Here is a 26446-nt window from a genome sequence, read left to right on the forward strand (position 1 = left end):
GGGACTTTAGGGTCGATTTTAAATCTCCGTGTTGACTATATGCTTTTGAACTTATTAGATACTGTGCACATTGTCATGGAATTACACACTAATGTTTTCATTCCTCAATGCATTGTGTATATGTGTGATAGTTAAAATAAATTAAAACAAACCAATGTGAGACAAAAACTAAGAAGAATGTTCTGCGTCAGTTTGAGACAGTTAGAGGGCAACAGTCCCTTGCTTATCTGCTCATGGCAGAAGTACCAGACTTCAGGACGCTAGGTAGCTTATCTGAGCCAGGGATTTTCCACGGCCCTGGGGAGACCGTTGCCTTTCGAACTGTGGTGTTGGTGCTGTGAGTGCTAATGGAGTGGAGATGTCCCTTCCTGGGGAACTCGCTGGGTTTCCCGTCAGGGTCCCTCTGGCTGTGGTCCATATCAATTCCAGGCGAGCTGCAGCGGTTGCTACTGTACGTCTTGGTAGCACCTGTATCAAGCTTGACATGGTCGGATGCTGCAGCTGACTTCTTCTCACTGGTATTTTTGGATTTGTGATCTTCTTTTTTGCTAAGAGATCCTCCTCTCTTGCTTTCCGGCTTCCTCAGCCTCCCAAACTGTTCATCACTGGTTCCAGCACACACGTGCTCTCTCGCGCCAGCCTCGATCATTATGCTGTGTCCCACCACTTTGTTTTCTGAGGTGGGCCTGCCACCATCAGTGGTCTTATTTTTGCCTTCTGAATATCCTTTCCAAGAAGCCTCTTCATGCTTTGACCTGTCTACCTTTTTAGGACTTGCTGACCTTTCTCTTTGTTCTCCTAACCTTTTCTTTTTGTGACCATTCACTGAAAGCTCCTTTGGTTTCCTTACATTGTGTTCCCTCTTGATATCCCATGTTGACTCTGGGTTTATCTGGTGAGAAGGGTCAGAGGGTGGGGCTATGTGTGATGAAGATAATGGTGAGATTATGTCGTCGAGGGAAAGAGCTACTTCCGGCAGACCTGGGGAGGTGGCAGAGGGAGCACTCCAGGAGTTTGGTTCGTCTGTTGTAACAACAAAGAGAAGGGAGTTAAGGGCGTATTCAGCAGCACAGAGCGCGTATTGCATAGACATATATATTCTGAGCAACATCGACACCAAAACCACATACCAGACTTAAACTCCTATGTCATAGGTGAGGCGAAACTCCCAGGGAAGTCAATGGGGAGGAAAACAAAAATAATCTCCCTCCCCGCCCCCCGAAAAAATGTTCAGGAGAAACAAGAACCACAGGGCTGGTAACTGCAAATGCTGGAAACCCCGGTCTTTTTTTCATACAGATTCTGCTTTCCTCTGCCTATGTTAAATTATTCTTAAAATAATAAAGGCATGTGCTCGTGAAATCAGATTGCCTCTTTTGTAGCTGTATAATGGATTTCTTAGCTGGGCAATATCAGCGCTGTCTCTGAGGACAAACGAGAAGGACTTTCTGCCATCTATTAAGCATGTCCCCATAAGCATATAATAATTGACAAGAATTTGTAGCTCAAATAAGGTCATCATTGAATTCTGTCTCATACTTTTTCTAAACAGATGTAATACTGCAGTGTTTATGGCCCCACAATTCTTACAGGGTACTTACAAAGCTCTGCCTTTATATCACAGCATCAGCCGCTGAGTCTCTTGGCTGTGCATTTTGAATTTCTCCTGGTTACTTAGCCTCAACACAGTATGGTTGGATTGTGCAGATCCTGTTTAATTTAGCTAAACAGACATCTCCTTTGCTGAATCATGATGATTTTCCTAATCCATTGGTGCAAAACAGAATATTCTGAGATGCCTTTCTCTTGCATACATGGTTTCTTTTGATTAACATTCTGGCAGACAACGAATCCATCATGACTAATGACAGCACGACTCTTATTCTTACCCGTCTACATAGAGGTTAGAGAAATCACTGAACTTGGCTAATGTCATTCCCTATTTAGCACCATTGCCTGGCTCTGAATGGTATGAGCAATAAACTGTCAGAGATGAAGGACTATCTCAGGGATCCATGGAAACGAGATGGAACTCATGGCAAGAGCTGCATATTTCATGGGGGGAAAAAATGTAACCTTCTAGCTGAAAAACAAGCATGGACTTCTACGGGTCAGGACTAGTATCTCTCAGTGATGTCAACTGTCCTTTAAAAGATACATTTATTTTTCTCAGTGCTACAGCTGCCTTCAAATTGTCATGAAGATGCACATCATCTCGAAAAATGGAATGGATTTTACTGCCCAGGCTGGGATCTGCAGCTTGCTTGACTGGGATGGCACTTTTAAGTTAATAGCTTGATTGAGTGATTGCTGTCTTGCAGATAAAAATAGGAGAGACAATAGTGAGGTGGGTGATGTAAAGGGAGGGAGCAGCGCGGTTAGCTGAGGAGTTATTTATTTTCCCAGATGGTGTTTGTCATATGCTTTCGCATAATGAGCATATGTGTGGAGAGGATTAGCGTTTGAGAGGGGAGAAAGTACAAGTTCTGTGTAAGACAAATAAACTTTGAGCTGGGAATCTAAATGGGCTGAGGGTCTCAACTGATTTTTTTTTTTTTTTAAAATCACACTTTCTTACCCTCCAGTTAAGGCTGAGTAATGTACCATCTGCTCCCTGCTTGGCACTTGAGCAAGAAAAAAATGAAAGGAAGACTCGTGCATGTAGAGTGATCAGCTCTTAGGAGCTTGCCTACAAAAAACATCTGCTTTGATGGGCTTCTTCTTTACTTCTGCTCTTCAGCGCCGCCCCCCTGGTACAGGACCGTGCGCTGTGCCTGACGGGGGAGGTGCAGACCCCACCCCGGCTCTTTTTAGATCTGAAATCCAGGGGATCCCATTTTGGTTGACACTTGAATTAGGGACCATGCATGGGGTCCGAGTCACTTTGCCTGGTTCTCTAAAACTATCCCAGGGCTCTGCCGAGCAGCATGAAGCTGCCTGTGTCCACCAGCGAAGTACCTGAGCTAGCACTAAACAAGCCACCTTGGGCCTTAGAAAATTAAGTTTGTCCTTTTATGGCATTGTCACATCTCCCCAGGGTTGAGGTGGTGCCGAGCATTGGCCTGACCAACGTATTTGACTTAACTACAGTCTTCTTTCCCAGTTGTCCATGAGATGATGTTTTTCACTGAGTGGCAGTGAAGAGCAGTGGGCCATTACCAGATCTTGTGCAAGGCTCTGGGAGCATCTGAAGTTACAGAAATAGCTTGTTACTTTGGGAAGTATCAGCTGCACACCAGTAAAAACATCAAATGGCCTGGAGAAATAAGATGCTTTCGGGTAACAAGATTGCCTCTGTGCAAAATGTGCCACTATGCTTAAATCAGCTGTTTCTTGTCCAGAACAAGCCAGGTGGCCACCATTCAAAACCAGGGTGGCAAACACCTCTTGTGGTTCCTCTGAGGCACGAAAGGCAATATTATACCAGTTATTTGTGGGACACTCAGGGGAGGAGACCTGAGGGTGAGTGGCCTGCTGTTTTATTCCCTAGAGACGAGAGAACTGCTTTATTAAGGGACTGTCCCCCTAGACAATTTTCATTTTTTTTTATATTTTCTTTTTTGGAGGGGAGGGAAAAACCACTGAATGTTGCAGTGAGAAATAGTGGGTTAGAACCTACTTCAACAAAAGTGAATCAACGTATTTGTTACATGTAATGTTATATAAATCTAGATATCTATAAACTAGGACATGCAATATTATATGCATTACCGGATTTCTGCCTCTCCCCCAGAAAACCCTAGGAAAAAGACAACTTGGCCAACTAAGCAAGAAGACTTGTAGCCACAGCTTAAAGGGACGTTTGGCTGTGGGAGAACCCCAGGTGGGCCACTGGCTCCAGTTTGTTTAAAATACCATGCCTGGCCTTCTTGCTGGCGAGCACCTATATAGGCTGTATTTCCAGTGGCTGGGGGAAAAAAGTTGCCATGAAATAAAACTATCATTCATATTCTGTGGCAATATAGTACTTGCAAGTAAGAACTTGACAAAATGACTTTCTACTTTGATGGTTTAAGTACCATCAATCTGAGACAGCCAAACCCCAACCTAACCTGCTTTTTCTTTCAAATGAAATGAAATTATGCAGAAAGTCATCCTCAGCCTTGGTAGACGTTAATGTCAACAAGCTATTGTTGCAATATGTCACTGGCTAGTGAGGAGAATACTGATGTGAGGGTATTCTAACTGACTTTCCTCCAATGTTTGAACATTATGGGAAAATATCAAATTGACTAGAGTAGGGCAAAGTGCAGTAATGTAAGCAATTTGTTGCTCAAAAGAAAAGTCGTTTAAAGAGCTGTGTTCAAGCCATAAGGGTTCATTTGGACTTGTTCAACCAGCACTAAAATGAATGCTTTTCCATAACAAATATAAACAGGAGAAAAATGCAAAATTTTATTCTGTAGAGCAACTAAACTAATGATTTCTCTTTATGCTTATTCTGAGGTTATAGCTGCACTTTGGAGAGATTTATTAATATTTCTGAATAAATATTTTTTTCTGTAGTTTTTAAGATGTATATAAAACCTATGTGTTAAGTGTGAATATAACCTACTTTTACTGTCTGTTATTCCAAAATATCTCAAAACATTTTGCAAACATACTAAATCAGAGACAGAGCAATGATTTTACTTTTTTCTCCCTTCACCTCTGGGAGGAACTGAAGACAGTATTTGTTTAATAGAGCAGGAAGTATTAATGCCCAAACAACTTACAAGCAGAAGTGAAGGATATCGCATTCGGTTGAAACTGCTGGAGAGATTTAGGGACGATGCAGTTTTAAATTTGTTTCTGACTTTGTCACTATGGATATCATCCTTACTGTGGGAGAAATTGCTTTTCAAAGGTATACATCTCACTGAAGGCTAATAGATGCCTTCCTCCCTTCTCTGAAGGGAGAAAATCTCCCTTGACCTACTAATTTAGACAAGATAAATGAGCTGGAAGCAGCACTATAATCTGTCACTGTGATGGCATTTGATTTGGTGTAATTTAGTAGGTGTTTTCTGGGTGGCTTTTAGTTTCCACAAGCTACTGTCATGGAGGTTGGCGGCACTTCTCCATGGGATGTGTAAGAATGACTCACCTATGACCTGTTTTGCATAACTCCCAGGCAAGGAGTAAATTGCTAACTGAGTAAGAGACACCACAGACACAAAACTTGAGTGTGTAGGAGGACAAGTAGGAGATGAACACAGCCATTTTGGAGGAAGAGTGACAAGGGGAAAACATCCGGAGCAGAAGTTTTCTGTCTAGAGGCTTTTTTGTTGGAGGTAGAACTGCCATATACATGAATTGTTTGCTTTGCTACATCAGCTTACACACGTTCAATGGAGTGGAAATGAGGGTACTACTCTCACGTATCTACTTGCTTCTCTCTTAACTAAAGCCTAGTCTTCTGCCTGGATCCAGTGCTTGCTGATGGCTTACATCTGAATCGCTAGCAAAAGAAACCTGGCTTTACTGCTAATGGAGTAGAGAGGTGTGCCTGTCTTACTTTCTGAGCATTGCCTGGGTACTAAGTCAGAGGAAAGAGCTCAGCCTACTGATAAGTTTATTTAATTTCCTGCAATACTTATGTTTTTTTACAGGTTGCCCTTCTAAGATTCTGCCAGGTCTAGTCTTGCTGTGCTTATCTGCTCTGCCAAGATCTCAGGTCAAGAAAGATTAGACCTCGGATTTGTTACTAGGTTCTCCTTTTGCATCAAAATACTTTAAATAATTGCTCGATAGTTTATCAAGAATGTGGGATTTTTCATCAGATAAAATAAATCATAAAATAGTAATATTAATTTATTTTATATTTAATAGTAATATTAAGAAAGCTTTGAATGATTTCAGTGGTCTGAATGAAATATTTCCTGAAATGTCTAAGCAGCTGTTTTCGTATCTTCCCAGAATTATTTTCCTAGGGAATCAAAGAGTTTTTGATTAAATAAAAAATACGGTGCTTTATTTTTTTCCCCCACTTTTTGTCTGAAATTATGTATTGCCAGAAGGTGGCAAACAGTTCTTACAGATGCTGCTAATAATGCAAATGGGATAAAAGGTCCCCTGGTGAGTATCCACTAATGTTGGCAGTGTTACACCAGGAATGCATTTGGCTCTTTCTCATTATAGCTTGACATGTCTGTGATGTTCCTGATTGCATTGGTCTCCTGCAGCTTGTCTTTAACGCTCCCTCAGGAGGGATATTTCAGAATATTTAAAGAATCTTTAATCTTTCATCCTGGAGCTTCCACAACCCAGACATACAGCACCCTTTGTCTCCTGAAATAAATGATTCTCTGAGGTTTTGATGGTTAGAAAAGCTCTTGGTACCTTCTGTCCAGCTGTCAGTCTCATGTAAACATGACATGATGTGTCACCCTTTCCCCCAGCCTCTCCCGGAAAGTGAGTGGCAATGGGGTCTGCCCCCACCTTACAGGCTCCCCATACTTCTGGCTATAAACTTGCACTTCTTGTTTATTATTCAATAGTGCTATGCAAATGTTTTCTCACAAATTACACTTTGCTTGGCTTAAAATTACACTTTGCTTGGCTCCCCTTCCACTGCTCTTATCCACGTTCAAAACCCTCAACACCAACAGCTCTGGAAATAAACATCAATGGATTTAGGCATCTTCTGCTGTGATACAGTTCTTCGTTTGGTCAGTCACCATGGGCACATCCAGGCGGGATAGCCTTTTCATCATTAGCATTGCCCTTACAATTTTTTTTAAAGCTATGATGGCAGTGTGCTATGGGTACAAAATGTTGATTCTATGTACAAAAATGACATACATGCCATATAAATTTACAAAAATAAATCCAGGTTATACTCAGTTATTTTGGCATATGAACTACTTATCCTTTCCTACACATGCAGTTAAGTGATCTGTTTGGTATTGTGAAGTCTTGTTTCTGATGCAATGAAAACCTAATCTAATTTCTTGCTATCTTAATGTAACCACATTCATTATACTGCTTGCCTGTATATGTAATGTCATTGTGACTCTGAATGTTTATAGTAGCTTGTAAATATAACTTTGCTTAAGAGTGGAATTTTTCTGTTTTCTAGTAATTTCATTTTTGGCTTTGCACATTTTTTTTTGCAAAGGTTGAGGATGGTGGGTCAGGGTAACCAGAGTGAGTTAACAAAGTCATGAAAGATTACGGGAAAACAAACATGCATCTGAGTCCCTACATCTTTTACTTCTGAATTTTGTGCTTGGCGTTTTCAGAAAAGTAGAATGATTCTTTAAGAAAGACTGATGTTTGGAGTATGAAACAATGTCAGGCCTAGTCTCTCTGTCACCAAAGTCATTGTGCATTTTTATTTTCATCACTGGTCTAATATTGGAAGAGGGGGTGCATCTACTACTGGGAGCTGTCGGTGGCATGGCTTCTGCAGATGTCCACAATAACTGAAGAGATGTGATTGTAAATGTAGGGTAGATGAGGAATAGTTTTATCTCCTCTGTAAACTTAAAATGTTTAATTTTACATGCAGAAAATTCAGTCATTGACCTATTCCAACACCAGGAAGCTCTACTCCCTGCTTTATTCACTTCCCAGTGCCATTTATAGTCTGATGCCCTACTTCTTTTCATGTTACTAATCATTACTGATAAGCAACAATTTAGTTCCTTTGGGTTCATTATACTCATCTTGCACTGTATACTTTACCTAGATATTAAATGGAAGATGCCCCAAATATTTTTACAGCAGAGATGGTGTTCATAGAGTCCTTGCAAGGGCCATCTGATGAGAATTTGAATGATCTCAAATCAGGTAAAATTCACTTTCATCACCATTTCTGTACTCTGCATGGAGGTTGGTTAGAAAAAGTGCTTTCATGTTCAGAGATCTAATTTGAGAATTATTGAAACACACTTCAGAAAGAGCAGATTGTTAGTTACGCTTGGAAGACCAAATCTGCAGAAGCTCAGGAGATTACACTGTTTGTTTTTGGAGCTAAGGGAACTAAGGGAACAGAGAGAAGGAAAATTCAAACTTGGTGCAGAGAGGACAAAACTGCATACTGTGAGGAAAAAATTTAAAAAACCCTTTAGAAAAATGCTGAACGTTTTCTTGAAATAAGAAAGTCACACACATTGATTTGTGTTGGCTTTAAGCTGTAGAAAGCGCTATGGATGAAAGCACTTTTCAATTTTTTATGTAACGTATTCTTTAAAGATGGCTAACAAAGAAACATGCAAGTGATTGATCTGACTTCGAGAGTTCCTGTTCTTATTCTGCACTTTTTCTGATCCTACATTATACCCAGTGCATCCTCAGCAAATCCCTTTCCCTGAGTTAGTTATTTAATTATGGCACTGCTTCACCAGTATTTTACTGTCCTAATCGCTTGAGATAATAATTTAATTGCCTTACAGAGTCAGAGAGAGAGAGGTGTCTCAGAAGACCTTTGGAAATAGATGTCTGCTCTTCTGTTGAATGTGTACACAACCAATGTTGGGGACCTCCTTCTGGGAAGCCCTTTCGGAGGCTGTGGATCAAAGCTGAATGGATGGACACGGAGGTGTACACCCATCACCCCACACCAGGCCCTTTTTAGCGAGCATGGGTCACTGCAGGTAAGTGGTCTGAGACCTTTCAGGCTAATACAGGAGATAACTGATGAATTCAGAAACACTCAGGGTTTCTGCCCTGGAGAGCAGGTGGACTGGATTGTCTCCAGGACGTGGATGACCTTTGGGTGCTGCATCTAACTTTAGCCCTCTCCTGGTTGCCCTGCCGTTGCTCACCCCTTAAATATAAATCACATCCATAAGCAATTCAGTGTGATTTTGTAATAATGCCTAAGCACTGCATCATTTGGCTCTCTCCAACATCAGTCACACCTTTCAACAGGACCGAGATATTTTTAACACTGCTCTTACAATAGCAAGAATAAAAAAAGATAATTTTTCTATGCAAGAAAAAACTACCTAACGTGCAGAATGGGAGAAGGAAAAATAATCAAGAGCCACACTTACAAACAGTTATATTTCAGACCTGAAACAGGTAAATTAATTTAGTAAATCAATTTACTAATTTACTGTAATAGTCTTCTGGCTGTGAATCTTAAGGCCAGATGATTATGAATACACAGTTTATCACTCATTCCAAGACCCATTTTAGCCTGTTCAATAGATATGGATCTAGTAAACAGTCCTATCCATTAAATATTTAAACCAATGATCATGACCACTAATCTGAGTGAACTTGGTAAATTTGATTTTTCCTTGAATCAAGTTAATGTATCTGCATAAATGTTACAGAATTACTCGCTAATACTGTGAAAAGCTGAAATGAAAAGCTGCAGCCTGTTCAGTGCTTTTATCCTCCACAGCAAGCTCCTCTGCATCAGTAAGTCTATGGACAGCCTAAGTGCTAGTCTTGAGTGATGTTGCTCTAACCGCTCATTGTCATTCACTAGGTCCTTCAGGTGGTTTGGTACCCTTTTTGAAGTGCTGAGCATCTCACATATCTGATCAGATCAGAGCTACTCAGGTAAAAGAACCTCATCCCTTCAGTAAAGAAAGTTGTTTTTTTTTCTGTGTGGTCAGGCAGTAGAGTAGAAGGTGCATAAACCTCAGCAATTCTCTTCCAGAGCCATGCTGGAGCTGGAAAATTTACATTGCAAGTTACTGTATAATTAAAAAAGATAATGACTTTAAAATTAGTTTTGATTAATAGAATTAAGCCACATTAAGTCATAAAAGGTGATCATAAATATGTTAATAGAATGTGTGGTATTAATGAAAAACATTCTGCAGAGACTGAATAATTTAAGAGTTGGATATTACACACTTAATTAAACTTAAATATGAAAATTATTAATTATCACAGCTAAAATGGGTGTTAACAGTAGGCATCACATCCTGTCTGGTCAATAAACAGCTGTCATTATTAAAGGTATGTAGATAATATATAAAATTTATTTAATAAGTGGGAATTCAGAGCATTTTGACTGTATATGAAGTGCCCCTAGAAAGTTGTTTCTGACAGGCGCTGAGTGTTGGCGGTTCTCACTTAAGATCGCAGCAGGATCTTAAGCAAAACACATAACTTGGTTTGAATGCATCCTTATTTACAAAGCTCATGAATAAGTATTCCCATCCTGCTTAGGGTAGAAGCTGCAGAATTAGTTTAGTCTCTCTTTAGCAAACTCTTTTCAGACTTGAGGCCGCTGGGTGCTGAAGGTGCAGAGCTGACCCTGGGACCACGCTTGCTGTCGGGGCTGTTGTGGTATCTGATAGCTTTTGGATGCTGAGACAATGTTCTCTGAAAACTGTATAATGAGATGGAAGTGCACGAATAAGTGAATGTCACATTGTAATATTCAGCTCCTAACGAGTAAACACAAACTACACGTTGTTAGAAAACCCAGATGTTTAAAATTCCGGGTTGCATATGTGTTGCTCTAGCTCTGCAAAATATAACATGCTCTATGGTCATGTTCGTTAAGCATCGGTTGGAGAGTGACAGTTAACTCATATTGTCAAAGCAAAAAAAAAGCATTTCATTTTCTGAGGGTTTTTTCCCAAGCTAGGAGTAACAAGCTATAAGAAATCTGACAGAGGCCATGAGCTCTGCTAACCTCTCCCTGCAGTCGGGCGCCACAAAGCATCAGCCAGGAATTGCACCATGGGATGGTGGGGCGAGAAGGGCAGAGGCAGGACCAGCTGCAAGTCCCTGTACGGGCAAAGCTTGCCTTCTCCTCTCTAATGGTTGGAATAACATTTTTTTATGTCACTCTCTATGTGACCATTTAGACTCATCAAATTTCAGATGCCAATGACTAGAGTCATAAGAGGCCCTGTTAGTTTAATTTAGTCCTGGGTATCATAGCACCAGGCCACTGGCAAGGCTTTTCTGATACAGCTTGATTGCTTCTTGTTGTACTTTTATATAACTTTTCATACTTTGATGGCTGTGCTTTTGTCCCTAAAAGAGCTGATGGCTGTTTATGGATTCTTTTAAGCAAGCTAAAAAGCCAGACTTTTTACACCTGGATAACCACAGATCAATTAAAAAATCATGTAAATGAGTTCAAAGCCATTGTATCCGAAGTTCAGCTGATACTCTTAGAGATGGAGTCTTTGTCAGGAGGTACAAAGATAAAATGTTCTTGTTCCTGTCAAGCCAGAGGAAGACACACAATAGTTTCCAGGTCCTTCTGAAGAGTATGAAGTTTGACCCCTCCAAATCACTGTTCACTTAAAAATGTAGATGAGTGGCTCTGGTCTCCTTTGGGGCATGCCATTGCAGAAAACTGACTGTGCTGAAGAGATGCGGAACCGGTTTTAGATCCCCTGAAGCCTGCCCTTTGAAGCAGTTATTGCACAACCGTCATGATGAGAATTATTGGGCCAGGCCATAGGAATAACGGTTTGTGCCTTCATACTGTCCCCTTCGATACGGAGCTCTATATAGTAAGGATACCATCACAGACCCGTAGGGAAGCTAACTCTGATTAAAAACAAGTTGAAGTGATGCAGTCTTGATATTAATTGGGGGTCCTTTGCAAATTTGCAGATGAGAGGGATTACGAAATGAGCAGCAGGAGAGGGATTTTACGGGACGTTACACTGCAACAGCAGAAGACTGGACTTAATCCTACGGCAAATTGCAAGGACACAGTAAGTGTTACTGAATTTCCTTTTTTCCTATTTCCCTGGATTACATGAAGAAAGGAAAAACTGATGCTGTGGAGACAGCGGGATGGCTGCGTTCTTTCAGGCCCTGTATTTTGGGTGCTTATCTTCTAATGTCATCAACTGGATGGAAATACAGGAAGCCATCAAAAAAAAGTTAGAAAAAGATTTGTGGGTGGGACTTTTCTCTTTGGCTGGTAAATCTGCTTGCCAGTTTATGTGAACAAAACCAGGGATAATGTTTGTTCATCTGTTTTATTCACTGTAGTTTAGCTGTAATTATCTACACTTTACACCATATTAGTAAATCTACTCCAGAATATTATATTGTAATAATTAAGCCTTAGCAATAAGAGAACTTGCTCAACAGCCTTATTATTAAATCTTTGCTCAGATGTGGGGGGACACTGCCAATTTTGGTGTGGATTATAATGCGTGTGGATTAGTGAGGTTCTGCTTTAATAATAATACTGAGTAGTCAACTAGGAATTTTAATCTTTAAAGTGCTTTTCAAGCATTAAATAATTAATCCCCATAACACTCCCATGAGATAGGTAAGTAAATATTTCTATCCCTGTTATACAGATGAAAGAAGCGTGGGTTAGAGAATTCAGCTGGACTGCCCAAAGCCACTGGGAGTGTAATTGCCAAAGCAATGTTTAGGACTATGGAAAGGACTCAGTATATTTGCATTTAAAAAGTAAGGAAAAGGTATCGCTTCCCTGAAAGCTCAAAAACATTGCCACAAAACTAAAAATATCTTCCCATGTGTCCCTCTTTCTTTCAAAACTGTGTTTTCTATTTCTATATCAAGGGATACCTATGTAAAAGGTCTACGTATCTTTTAAAATAGAAATTTGCTGTAAGACAGAAATAACTATACACACCCACATATCCTTACACATACACTGTTATTTAACAGAAGGATGTTCTACTTTCCTGCCAGCTGCTACATATGAATTAAATACTAAAGACATGTTTGTAAAGCAAATTTTAATATTCAGTTTTGTCCTTGAATAGTTTTTAGCCATAGCAATAAAACAGCTAGAACCTTTGGGAGCCCATATTCAAATTGCCTGATGGTTTTAGACCAATTTTATTAACCAGTATATTGATTCATTTAGTTAGTCCTTTTTTTTTTTTTCTTACATACCACAGGTTCCTGAAATTAAGTTGATATTGCTAGAAATAAGAAGGTGGTATTGGAAATGCAGCAGGAATATGAATAAATGTTTGCAGTTCCACCAAGGTGGTCACAGAAGGAAAGGGCGCTTTTCCAAAATGACTATTGATTTTTGCACTCACATCAGATGAATGATATATGGGGTAGTTCAAGTTTCGAATAACACCCAACCTCAGCTCTAGAGATTTATAAAATGAGCATTAAAAATAGGATGAATTGGATTATCTGATCACTACTTTGAACAGGTAGGAGTATTTAGCTTAAATGTACAGGTCAAGATGCTTTAGCCATTTATTAGACAAACATAAAAGCTTCAGACATACTAACAGATTTAAAGAACTAGAAAAATGCCGTTTGCAGCTGACTGGAGATTTCTGAAGGATTTAACTGTATTCAAACAATAAAAACACAGTATAAGCTCCTAATTTTTCATCTATTTTTGCAAATATAAATGCAGTAGTCACTACTAAGGGCTACCAAACCCATGGTACAAGAAAGCACAGGCATGTATCACTTGATCTGGATGTACTTTCTAAACCACCTTCTAGCACCTGCATCTCTCCTGTGCTATATCTAACTTCAAGTAAGCTTGCTGATCATCTTCCGTGAGTGATTATTTATACAAAATGGAACAATTCATGTGGGAGACATGCGGACTCATAACAGACTGCACTATGATGTTATGGTAGGGGCCCCTCCTAAGACATGCTAGAATGGTTGATATATCTGTTCTGCATCAGGAAATTTGGCTTACATCCTTGGTCAGTGCTCTAATAAATGGTAGCACAGACACAATTTGGTTGGAAAAAGCCCCATTGCAAAACCGGCTCTTTAGGAAAATCCTCCCCCTCAAAAGTCACACCTGAAAAACACCTGAAATTGAAACACTTTATAACACACATATTTTCATTTGACCTGATATCAGTTCTTTTTACCAATCAAGTATTTTGCTTTTGGTGTTGACCCAAACTAAATTGCTTTCGATTTTCTGGATATATTTTACAGGGAAAAAAATTCTGTCCTAACACTTCCTGCCAAATAAATAATCAGAACCATTCATGGCTGAGTGACTGTGCAAAACTAACTTTAGCTGTATTTATAGAGGATTTACGTTTCTACTTATTTCAGGAAAAACGACTCATTTCCTGTGTCCATTATGCTACAGGAGGAAAAATAAAGATAACGCATAGAAAGCTATGGTTATAAATATCTAACGCTTGTGGTGGATCAGCAGTTCGCTGAACTTCCTATGCTTGACAGCTGAGATTTGTTAAATGGCCCTAATGCCAGCCTGGATTTTTTAACCTCATGATCTCTCTAAACTATTTTTAGTGAAGTGCCAAGGAGAACAAAGCAGAAATAAGGTGCGAATGACTGCAAGGAATGGTGCAATTCAGATTTCTACACGGTGCAGAAAGTTCTTTGTTGCTAGGAGGTCTCCGATGGTGACATGCACACTTGAACAACATGGGTACAATTTTCAAATGGCCTCTAGATGTGTCCAGCTCTGCACTAGCGAAGTATAGGGACATATCTGTGTTCAAAAAATTCTTATTTATAGACACAAATTGGAAATAAGCTATAACTGGAAACACACACAAGCAATTGATTAGATTACCCGGGTTTGCATGCACAAGACTGATACCTTAAGCACAGCTTAGTGCCTGGGTGCTGGGGGCAGGAATTCTGTGGGCATCACACAGGAGGAGCTGCTCGAAGCTCAAAGGCTAGGAGGACACCTTTGGGTATAACTCCCTTTCTGTTTCCAATCTGTTTACTTTGATAGTGTGAGACTGGCTTTATAATTTTAGCAGATATACTACATTGTGCAAAATCTACAGCAGACTGAATGCATCTGAACACTTTTGTGTTTTCTGTGATGACAGCAATCAATTAAAAAATAAGAAAAATAAGTTTTTCTTTTTCTTTGCTTTCCAGGTATCATTTCTGAGCCATGACTCTGTATTACAAATTTCGTGTATCTGCACAATCTGTGCAGTTGGATCTGATTTATGAAGAAAATAGCTTGAAATCAAGTGCAAAGTACTTTGTGTAAATTCAGCATAGCTGCTGGGTTTAAAAAATGAGTATTGCCATACAGCGTGTTCCAAAAAGTCTTCAATTTTACATTAGTTATTTCTTCAAGAGGCTGCATATAAATATTGTTTGAGATTAGTATCTAACTTCCACCTTCCTATTATTAATATTTTTGCAAGCCAAGTACCATAAGGAAGGGGAAAATTATGGCTTTGGTTCCCAAAAGTTTAAGATTTTCTACCTGAAAAGTCATATTCAGATGATAAATTTTTGTCATGAGAAAAAGCGGATATATAGCGGACCTATGGCTGTGTTTCTTGCACTAGCAGCAGTGTAACATGAAGAACCAGTTATCTAGGATATTAAAAGACATTTGTAAAATGCATAGCTGCTTTGATATCTAAGATAATAAGTTATGAAAGAAAAGTCGAATACTGTAGAAACTAAATGAGCTAATGTGTAAGAAAAAGTTGGAAAAAACTCTATTAACAGTTGTGAGAAACAAAAGCGTATTAGAGAAAGATAATATACATGCAGAGTTTACAAACCGTGTCTTTAGGGTGGCCCAATAAGTAGAAATATGGGGACCCATGCTTGTCACTTTTCATGCACATGGAGAGACTGGAAGGTACCATTCCTAAAGGAAGGGGAGGAACAGCCTAGGACCAATCATTAGAATTAACAGAACCAGTGACATACAGATATTGTACTATTGTTAGAGCAGAGAATTCTTAGTAAGTTTAGAATAACTGAGTAAAAAGCTCATATGTAACAGGAAAGAAGTATTTCTGTAAAGCCAAGACAAATAAGCATGCACTGTAAGTCTAAATATTAGTGGATGACTGAAACTACTGTGCATATATATTCAGGATGTAGATTCACCTGGACTATGGATGTGGAGTACATCTTGAGGTGCTTTTTGAAGGAGTCATAACAAAAAAAAAAGCAAAGGGTTTAATGCATTTCAGAACTGTGCCAATTTATTTGTATGAAAAATCCTTGTATTGGTATCAACTCTGACATTTTTTGGTTTTGTTGGTGGGGTAGTGCTGATACATGAGCTGAGAGTTTCTTCAAGGCCCTTCAAAAATGACTTACTGCTAAATACCTTCTACCTTTTGTCTGTTAACCAGCAATGTTTTTATGTATACTGGAACTTTACATTTTACATATGGAACTCTTCCCTTAAAGAGCCAAAAATGAATCTAAACTCTATTCTGTAAAATCACCTGAATGTCATGAAGTCACAGGGTGAGATTTGTACATAATTTAGCATCATGTGAAACAACAGAGATTCCAAAAATGCACAATGCAACCCCAGGACGTGTCTTTAACAAAGTCAAGCAAAGGGGAAGAGGGAGGGAAAGAACCACTGTTGTGTACATCCATCAAGCGCCAACCAGCCCCGAGACACAGATTCCTTGTTCACCAAACCTCATTGATTCTGGCTCTCGCGGCTCTGTGTGTGTTAGTGCCACACCCTGACCCAGCACGCTCAGGGCCAGATCCATATTTCCAAGACAGAGCAATGGAAATGTTTACCAAAATCTCAGTGTGAATGGGCTGGAGTCTCCAAAACTTACAACTTTCTGCAGGACCTCTTAAGCAACTTAAAACTAAGTGAAAAACTACCAAGCTTGATAGCAAGTATGATTTTGAAGTCCTGCTGTGAAAGCAGGAAGGGAAATGAATTAGCTTTCTTCTAGATGTTCCTCGTGGGTGAAATTCAGTGTTTCTGCTCCCTCTGCAGTGTCAGACAGAATGCATCTGGGGAAGGAGGTTGTGCCTTGCCGGAGGGATGGAGTCCACCTACAAGTGTTAATTGTGCCTCAGCCTCCTCCACCTTTATGCCCTGTTTGCAATTTGGTTATAAGAGTCACTGCTTTCAGATACTTCTAGGAACTTATATTTTAATGTATCTTTGAGTAATGAAAGCTCCAGTTGGGAAATGCTAGGAGAAGTAAGCCAGAAGAAGCAAGCTGCCAGGACTGCTGGGACTGAGAATGAAACATCCCAGCCTTTCCTAGGGACCTTCTTCCATAGATATTTAGAGAAAACAGTGGTTGTACTCAGAGAAAACCGTAGCTTCCTGGGGCTGATCCGTCATTAGAATTTGCCTCTTGCAGAGCTCATTGCTGGATGGAAAGGCTGTGATTTGTTAGATTTACTTAATCTTTAATGTTACTATTTTGGGATTTTGTGAATAGTTTTCCCACATTTTGCCTTTAGGGATGCTTCTTCATCCCAATGCTTGGCTGCTCAATGTAGTTGTCCTTCTGATGGTGTTTATACAGCTATGGCTACGGCCTGAAAAATACGAGCATCTGTAATTAGGCTCACATATTGTGAGCAAACAGATTTTTAGAAGTGCTGTGTACCCAGTAGCTCCTGCTGAAGTCAATAACCTCTTAGGTAGATGCATACACAGAGAATTAGGCAGCCATTGCAAGAAAACTCTTGGTCTGTCATTTTATTCAAATTGTATTTAATGTCGGTCTGAGAAGTGCTCAGTGCTACAGTGATGACTGTGAGTTTTATGTCCTGTGGCATGTATTAAACCTCGCACTCCCTGCAGCTGGACTCCCCGGGCATTAAGTACACTTAGGGATCAGGATTCCCAGCAGTACTTCTAGTCTTTCTTGCACAGTAATATGATTTCTTACTATGACTTGGTTCTTTGGAGAACATGGCTGGCAGACTATTTCCTATGAAACATGATGTTGATGTTCTTCGGGTTTGGATGAGCAATGATAATTCACCTTCAGTGGAAGCACAGTTCCTCTGGCTATCCTTATCCTCAGCAAACATGTTCTGAGATGCTGGATGATAAAACATCTGTTTTCTAAGCTTCTTTTGTTGCACCCTGCTGTGAAATCAGCTATTGTTTTTAAGCATTAATCATATCTGTGCTCCTTCCCATATATTCTGATGCTACCGTGCACGCTACAAGGGGATTTCTCCCTCTGAAGTGCTCTGGGACCTCTGGCATTTGTTTTCAAGCAAAATCAGCAGCTGGCATTGAGGTAAATGATGCATTTGCAACACACTTTATTTCTTCCCCTAGGTTTGAATAGTGCTTCAGCTCAGCTAGAATTTTCTGAGATGTACTTGTAGGGACAGATTTTCAGGCAGAATAAACTGACACAACTCATTCAGGAGATTTACATCCTCCCAGGAGCTTGTTCTTTGTTTCTTCACTGCCTGCTTTCTTCTTTCAATGCATATTCTTTTCTTTCACAGATCATTTTCTTACCATTGATGATTTTTCCTTAAAACTGCTTTTAACTGATGTAAATCACATCATCATTCAAACACTGATATTTCTTGCACTTAAATATATACCGCTGTATTTTGTACTAACAGAAACATGGCTCTGGAATTTAAAAAGCATTGATTATATTGCATAAGGAAAATCAAAATGTTGAAGACTGAGAGACAATAATGTGATGGTTTTTGGCTGGTTGGTTTAGCTTGTTCTAGGTAAGCTTCCTTCTTTTTAATACTGTGAGTCTGAATGCCACTGCTGTTGGAAAGGTCTTTAAACACAGCAGTACTACAACTGACTTGGGAAGTCCCTGACCATTTCGCTTGCCAGAGACTGAGAGAGAATATCCAGGAAAGGACCTTGGTACACTTGCTCTGATTTTATTTCTCCCTAGGCTTCTGCTGCACACCACTGTTGCAACCCACATACCAGCTCAGCCCTCCAGCCTTGCATTTTTATATTCAGCTAAGTCTTATTTCCCACTGACAGTCTCCAGAGCCAGACCCTGATGAGAATAAGAAGTATTTCTGACATGTACTTACTGAAAAAAAAAAAAGCTGATTATTTCAGTAAAAGAAACTCCAGTTGGTCTTGTTACATCCCAGCCATGCAATTCTGGTGGGAAGAAGAGGGAAATACTAAATATTGACTAGTTTGTCTACTGTCCTCAGGACCACTTTGTCCTCAAGCTTAACTGTCACAATCTTCTCTGCATTCAGTTTTCCATCACTTGGAAAGGACAGTCTTCTCTGGGGGTCTCTGTCATTAATACTCCGACAGACATTCTTTGCAGCACAATGACTTACCCTTGAATTCTGGCCTTATCGAGACATGCCCTCCGGTTTTAATAATTTATGTTTGTTAAGTTCTGTTTTTAACTTCCTAAGCAGGCTGCTGTTGATTTTTATGTGCATCTTCTGTTTGTTCTTAGAGTATTTCTCATTGCTTTGGGAAATGACCTAGGGAGGATTTTAATATCTCAGTTAATTTCAACAGGCATCTTCTTCTGTGGCTTCCATTCTGCCTGCAGACTGGATACAGGACTAACATTTCTCTGCCTGCGTAATACACATACTAAGAACTGCAGACATGCAGATGTTATCCTTTGCTGTCATGCTTTCTGTAGGTTGTGTGTACATTATGAAGTAATTCCTGAACACTTTTACTGCTTTTTCAGTGCAGTAGGACAACACGGCTTTCAAGCACAGCTACTTAGTCCTCCTCCTGTATGGAGCTGTAAGCTGGGGATGCAGCTAGGAAAATGATCTGATTAAACAGCACTTCTTTATAGCAACTTTTATAACATAGCAAGCTGCATTTTTGCACAACTAATGCTAAGCATTCCAAATGCCTTTCTGAATGGTGAGCATGGCTTTAAACAATCCTGTGAAGTCGTCTTGTTTCTTTCTGTTAGCACTATAAACCATGCCTGGATTTGTAGTGGTTTATCTGTATTTCCTACTCATTTCTTCTGGGGAAGGGAAGGCTTGTGCACATTTACACATTTCAGGGGATTTGTTTTCCCAAAACAATGCTGTTTACACTGAACTTTTTTTACATCTATTTACATTTTCTTACGATTCTGGAATAAGGTACAGATTTATAAGATTATATAAATATAGAAATTTATTTTGGATCTTCTGTAAGCCTAGGTTTAAGGGCCATCCGGAATTGGGATCTTAAGAAAGTCAGATTTGGAATGGGTCTGAACTGTAATTGATTCTTTGCTCATAGCAGCCCCCTGTGACCTTCCTTAGATTAAATTGTTTTCTGAGGAACCAGAGAAGTGCTGCTATATGGTTCTGCTATTTGAGAAGGATTACTACTGCTATATCAGTCCTGGATGTTTGTTTGTTCTTTCATTAAAATTGATGCACCTCTCCCTACAGAAGTTTTGGACATGATCTGAATCTCTGTTGGAGGTCTCCCTGAAAGGATTATACACTGGTTAAAATTGATATTAAATGTCTTAGTACCAATTTATCATAATCCCTGAAAGCCATTGTAGCTTCGTTCCTACTCACCAAGAGTATAACTCACTAACTTTATCACCAGATGAGTGGGCTGCGGCCCATCCTTGCTGTCCTTATTCAGAAGCTCTTGAAAGCTGGAAAAAATACAACAAACACTATCCCGAGTATTGCCTCAGCCACAGAGTTGGCTCTAGTTTAGAGAAGAAAATGGTGCCATTACCATGTATACTGACAGCCAGCAAAGCGCTGACTTTCAGTGGAGCTTACTTTAATGTCTCTAGCAGAGGTAATGAATTTATGTTGGTAACAAAGACTGACCTGACACTACACTTAAGCCTAAGTATTACTTTGAATTTTCATATGCTAACTGCAATTTCTGATTCTAATGGGAAATGACAGTGGCACTTCAAAAGTAACATTAGAAAAGTTTAATAGAATTTTGGACCTCCCAGTATAAGGAAGTCCAGGAATTTTCATTAAAAAAACCCTTTTCCCGTAAGATTTCAGGACCAGCTGTGCACATCATAGAACTTATGTAAATATATGACATTGTCACAACGTTCTTTAGAGTAAGCCCTGACTTCAATTTAAAAAAAGAGCTTTTGTGTCTTTGAATTACCTTCGGATAATTTATTTTTACTTCTTGTCATTTCAGTAATGAAACAAGGTTTCTATATTGTCTAAATTACTCACACTTTTTGAAATACTCAAAAAAGTCCCAGAAGTCCCCCTGAAACAAAACATGAGAAGGATGGATCCTGCTTTCTCACCACAGTGAGCAAAGTCTCCTTTTTTATTCAGAGTTGGCTTCTCCTTGATCATCCATGTATAGTGTCAGAGATAATATAATGGGTGGGGTTGTCAAAGAAAGAAGTACATTCTTCTTAATGCTTTGAGTTTAAACCCAAATGACTGAATTGCATGACAACAAGATCATCTGCTGTGATTCAAAATGTGCAGAGAAGTACCAATAGAGGAAGAAAAGGACAGTTTATGGGCAAATCAGCAACTCCCAGCACGCTCAGAGATGTCCCCTAAAGAGTTCAAAGTGCTTCCTTCAATGCACAGATTATAAGCCATTGCCTGTGTCGGGAGGGCAGCAAAACAGACACACATATATGGTCTTGAGCCAAGGAAGCACTTAAACATATGATAAGTCCACCTGTACTCAGGTAAGCACTTAAGCCCATACTTAATATGCCCCAGGACATTACAATATATAAATATCTGCAATTGGTACTTAACTCAAAAGCAATATAATTAATTTATATAGGTTCATGCACATAAAAAAATGTAAAGATGAAAACCCACCATATTCTGGGACCTGGCCTGTTCCACGTTTCAACAACAGTCGCACTCTCCTGCCACCAGACTTGATTAGCTCTATTGCTCTGGCATGTGTCATGTCCCTTGTGCTTTCTCCATTGATTTCAATTATTTGATCTCCTACCTGTCAGGTAAGAAGAATATTGAGTCAGACAGAATTGCAGTAAAATGAGCGTTTCAGAAAGAGACATATTCAATGGATCACAGGTTACTTGAATGACAGACAGACACATCAAGGTAAATTTGTTCCTGTCTGTGTGAGGGATATTACTGGCAGATTAAATAACCTCCAAAGTGGATTCTGAATGTAGTATATCAAATGCTGCTTGTCTTCTGCCGAAATCAGTGTAATGCATTTGTAACTTGCCTCATGTCTTCTACACGTAAGAGGTTTTTTTGAATTGGTTGATATGTTTGAATCACTTGAAATATTATCTGTGCTACACTTTAACTTGTAGTGTTGTACAGGCCCGAGAAGACCTTTGCTGCATTTAACTTGCTGTTTTCATAGAGAAAAAAGAGGTTCAAAGCACAAATACAAAGATCCATCGTTTGAATATCCAAATCTTGGTAGCAAAGTTTTATACCAAATCAAGAGTTGTTGTGAAGCAAGCTATTAAACAAAGAAAAGTTAGGAGCTATGGCACAGATCACACAGATTTGCTGGAGTTCTTACAAGAGCATGCTTTGAACTATTTATCCACAGAAGATTTTTGCTTGGAGTAAGCACAGCCCCTGGCTGAGCCGTCTAGTAAAAGTGGTGGACTCCAGGGCTCTGATTACAGATTTCTGCAAGTCATCTCCCGGCTGGCTTTCCAGTCAGAGTTAGCTTCATTATTATTTTTCTGCCTCTCTTTCTACAGCCGTAAAATGGGGCACTGTCTGTGTCTCCCATCCACCCCGATCTCCCTCCCAGTTTTGCGTCCCGCTGGGATGTTTTGGTTCTGCTCTTCTCTCCATGAGAAGAGCCGCTTTCAACACTGGAAACCTTCTCAATGAATAGGGGAGCGATTGCTTTCCGCTGTGCCTCGTCGGCACAGCAGACGGCACATGTAGTAAGCCGCAGCTGTACAGCTTGTTTGGTGCTGCAGTACCACAGCCACCCACTTATTTTGTGAGACAGTTAACTGAGCAACACAGTGAGGCGATGTGTGAGCCTTGTGTTAGCAGCACCACGCAGCCTTTGGAGTTCATGTTTTGCAGCTGCATTGCAGAAGCCTCCCAGCCCCATCGCAGGGGTGACCCAGGTGAAGCCCAGAAGGAAGGCTGATCTTCTGGTGCTGGTAGAGGTGCGTGTCCAGGTGATGGGCAGCCAAGAGGGGTGCGTGAGGGTCTCAGTTGAGTGGTTTCAGCAAACTCGTTTATCAGTGCCAGAGGAGCACATCTGCTCGGCAGGATCTGACCTGCCTCGGTCTGCATCTACGGCTTCCTCACCGTGCATATCCACTACACTAAAATAACAACGCTGCATGTATCCTAGAGAGGGTTTTAAGGAGACTATAGAGATTTCAAGATGACGGGCACTTCCTTTTCCTCTTACAAGCCTGTCTTGACAAAACCAGCTCTTTGTTGGCCTTGGACATTGAAATGTTTTCTGGTTTGTATGTTTTCTTTGCTACTATTGTATTTCTGTCAACTAAAAGTGTAATCCTTCAGAGGCTTTCCTTCCTTCCTGAGTTTGAAATATAGTATTTACCAAACAAATGTGCATAATATGAAATGTCAAAAAGAGTCCTAGCATCCACGAAAACTGGAAGGGATGTCAAGAAGTTACCTAGTCCCTACTTTTGTTCAGAGACAGAAAGAATGCCACTAAAAGCACTGTGGCAGTGTTTCTCAATAGGAATTCATACCTTGTCAATAGGAGTTGCAACCTATTTTAAGGAATCTCCGAGAGTCATGTATGCAATCTATGCCAGTACTTTACTTAACTAAAAAGCCATTGATCCGAATAAAACCTCTCAACCTTGCTGTCACACTTTTTAAATGATGCAGACTGAGCAGTGGTGGAAAAAATTTGGATTATTTTGTGCAAAAAGGCCTTATTTTTGCAGTGCAAATTTCTTCCTTAGTGGATTTTCTCTGTTAAAAGGAATGCGTTTGGTTGTACCATGCAGTACGCATTTTTAGACACTTCTGATGACCTCCAAGCCACAATGACACACAGTGCAGGTGCTCTCTGGATTGTGGAGAGATCACCCCTGGGTTTGGCTGTGCAGGGCTTTCTGCATCACCCTGACTTTTGGAGCAGTTGGTAGGATGTTGTTGCTGCACACACTCAGAGCAAAAATGGAAAATCTCTCTTACCACTTCTGTAGCACAGACAGAAGGTGGATTTGTAGCATCCCCACAAGGACACTAGTCAGGCCAAATACAGACAAAATTCAACCAGTTTGGGAAAACCTGTTTCTAAATGTCATGAAACAATTAAACCCTGGTAGAAAACCTATAAAAGTAAACTCAGACTTTCCAAAGCCTTAAAGACAGCTCTTTTTTGTGTCATGTTGCCTGGATAGACCATGTTTTGCAGAAGGTACTTAAAATGATCTTGTTAGCATGTTTTGAGAGAATAAACGCCAGATTAGATCAAATGAAGGAGGTGTTTTTAACACTCCTTGACAAATAACTGTTAAAATGAGTACTGATGAAAGCTGTTCAGAGCACGCACAGTCCTTCAGATAAAATCCTCTGCACTCTGGAGCAGAAAGACAGAAAGAGATTTTAATACAGTTTAATATGTAAAAAGGTTAAGCTAATGTCACATTTTTCCCTTGCTGTTTGCTTTTCTTCTGTTCTCATTGGTCAATTTGCAAGAACTATCTTGTATTAATGTAACCTTTTCTGTATTTCAGTGGATTAAAATATTTTTTTCTCTGTAGGCAGCATGTAGCTGATTTGATAGTTCCTGCTTTTAATATAAAATCTCATGCGCAAATAACTTGGGAAAGCTTAAAAAAGGCCAGCATCTTGGTTATGTGACCAAAGGAGGGGAGAGAAAAAAGTTTGAGAAAATTAGGTACTCAAATTTACATCAGAATGTGTGAGACCGGAGTTAAAATGAATAGTTGCAGGAGCAACGGGTTAATTGTGTTCCATGCATTTGTGTCTTGTGGCTGACTGATGCATAACGGAATTATACTGCCTTTGCAGCACAAGCCCAGCTCTGATTAGATAAGAAAAACAACACAGAAGAGAAAAGCTGCCAACACTCTTATCCTGAGAAAAGCTTCAATTAGACTTTACATTCATATCTGGGGAATTCATACAAAAAAGAAAACCTTGACTGAGGAGTGGTTCCCCATGTGTCTAATAAGGTACAAATTCCTATTACTATTTTTTCTGCAGTTAAACATGTATAACCTTCCCTTCCTTCCCCTTGCTGATGTAGATTCTCTGATGTCTGATATGGGAGGAAACCATGCTGCATGCTTTCTCTCTGTCCAGGCATTCAAATGTGCTCGCTCTCTCCTCTTTTCTATTGTGGAATGGATTTTTAGATATTGTGGGGCTATTTCTGTCTTTTTTGAATCCAGTGATTGTTTAAGAGGAGCTTAGATATATCCACATATTGAAGATGCACCAAGGTGAGGCCAGAGGTAATGGTAAGCATAGAAACAGGTCCGAAAAGAACCCAGTGCCTATTACATCGGATCCTCATTACTCTCTTTTTAGGATCAAAAGTTGACTCCTGCAGTTTTATACCACACATGACATTTCTCTATACTTCTCTTCTGGATCCTTCCAAGTCTGTCTGCAGCCTCCAAACTGGAGATATTACTAAGGTGGGGTGTAGGCAGAACAGATCAAAATGATAACATTCCTCCCATGTGGGAGAAACACTTATTAATAATGTTCCCAGAATGAGACCTTTGCCTTTTTGTAACAAATCAGATTTGTGACTCACAGTTAGCTTGGATTCCGAGATTATCCCCAGCAGTACTGTCTAGACAGTTATTCCCTATTTTACATTGTGCATCCGATTTCTCTGCCCTAAACCGAGCACAGTGCACCTCAGTGAATTTTACCAGATTGACTGCTTTAGTATGATATTTTCATTTTGAAATCTAAGTCAGTTCCTCAAAGACCTTTTAAACCCTCTACGAATAGTGACATCTTGGCATCAGCAAATTTTATTTTATTATTTCTCAATAGGTCTCCAATTATTAATAAAATTATTGAATCGAGCTGGTTTCATCCCAGATCCCTCAGAACCACACTTGTAATTTCACACTTGTATTTACTATTCAGGAGCAAACCATTCAGAGCAGCCTTTGAGAGGGATTATTTTCAGTAACCACATTACAATGATTCCACCTAAAGTTTATTTCCCCATCCTGTTTCTGTGAATTTCATACAAGGTGGGGTTGAAAGGTGAAAAGAAGATGTCTCATACATTCTCCTTCCCCTTTTTCCACAAATAAATCAAAATGAAAATCAGAAATAAGAAATGAAAATTAGGCTGATATGACAAGATTTGCTTCCCAAAATTTACATGTTGCTGGATTTTTTCAACTTTTTGATAACTTGTTGCAGATTATTTCTGCGAATGAAAGTTTAAGGAACTTTTCTCTATTATTTGACTTTAAAAATTGGGAATATGTTTTCCTTTCTCTAGTCTGCTACTAACTTTCTTGTCCTTCATGAATTCTTGGACATAATTACTAATAGTCTAGAAATTACTTTCTCTTAGTCACTGAGCATACATGAACATCAGCAAGTTCAGTTGACTTGAATCTAAGTATGCTTTAAGCAGTTTTCTCCTTATTCTGATTTATACTAATTTCTCTTTGTTGAAGTTGTTAGTCTCACAATCGCTAGCCCTTGTTCTCGTGGGGGACTTCAACTTCCCAGACATCTGCTGGAAATACAACACGGCAGAGAGGAAGCAGTCTAGGAGGTTCCTGGAGTGTGTGGAAGACAACTTCCTGACACAGCTGGTAAGTGAGCCTACCAGGGGAGGTGCCTCGCTCAACCTGCTGTTTACAAGCAGAGAAGGACTGGTGGGAGATGTGGTGGT

The 26446-nt window shown here is 39.8% G+C and overlaps 1 protein-coding gene across 1 annotated transcript in view; it reads right to left on the minus strand.

Moving 5' to 3' along the window:
• Nucleotides 1-223: 223 nt before the first annotated feature.
• Nucleotides 224-26446, minus strand: part of MAGI2 (membrane associated guanylate kinase, WW and PDZ domain containing 2) — a 553326-nt gene continuing 527103 nt past the window's right edge. The window contains exons 22-23 of the mRNA XM_019474581.1: nucleotides 21415-21553; nucleotides 224-1023 (exon numbers count right to left, since the gene is read on the minus strand). Coding sequence (XP_019330126.1) covers nucleotides 224-1023; nucleotides 21415-21553 — 939 coding nt within the window. The remainder of the gene's footprint in view (nucleotides 1024-21414; nucleotides 21554-26446) is intronic.

This window comes from Aptenodytes forsteri, unplaced genomic scaffold (assembly GCF_000699145.1).
Source record: "Aptenodytes forsteri isolate BGI_AS27 unplaced genomic scaffold, ASM69914v1 Scaffold137, whole genome shotgun sequence".
NCBI lineage: Eukaryota > Metazoa > Chordata > Aves > Sphenisciformes > Spheniscidae > Aptenodytes > Aptenodytes forsteri.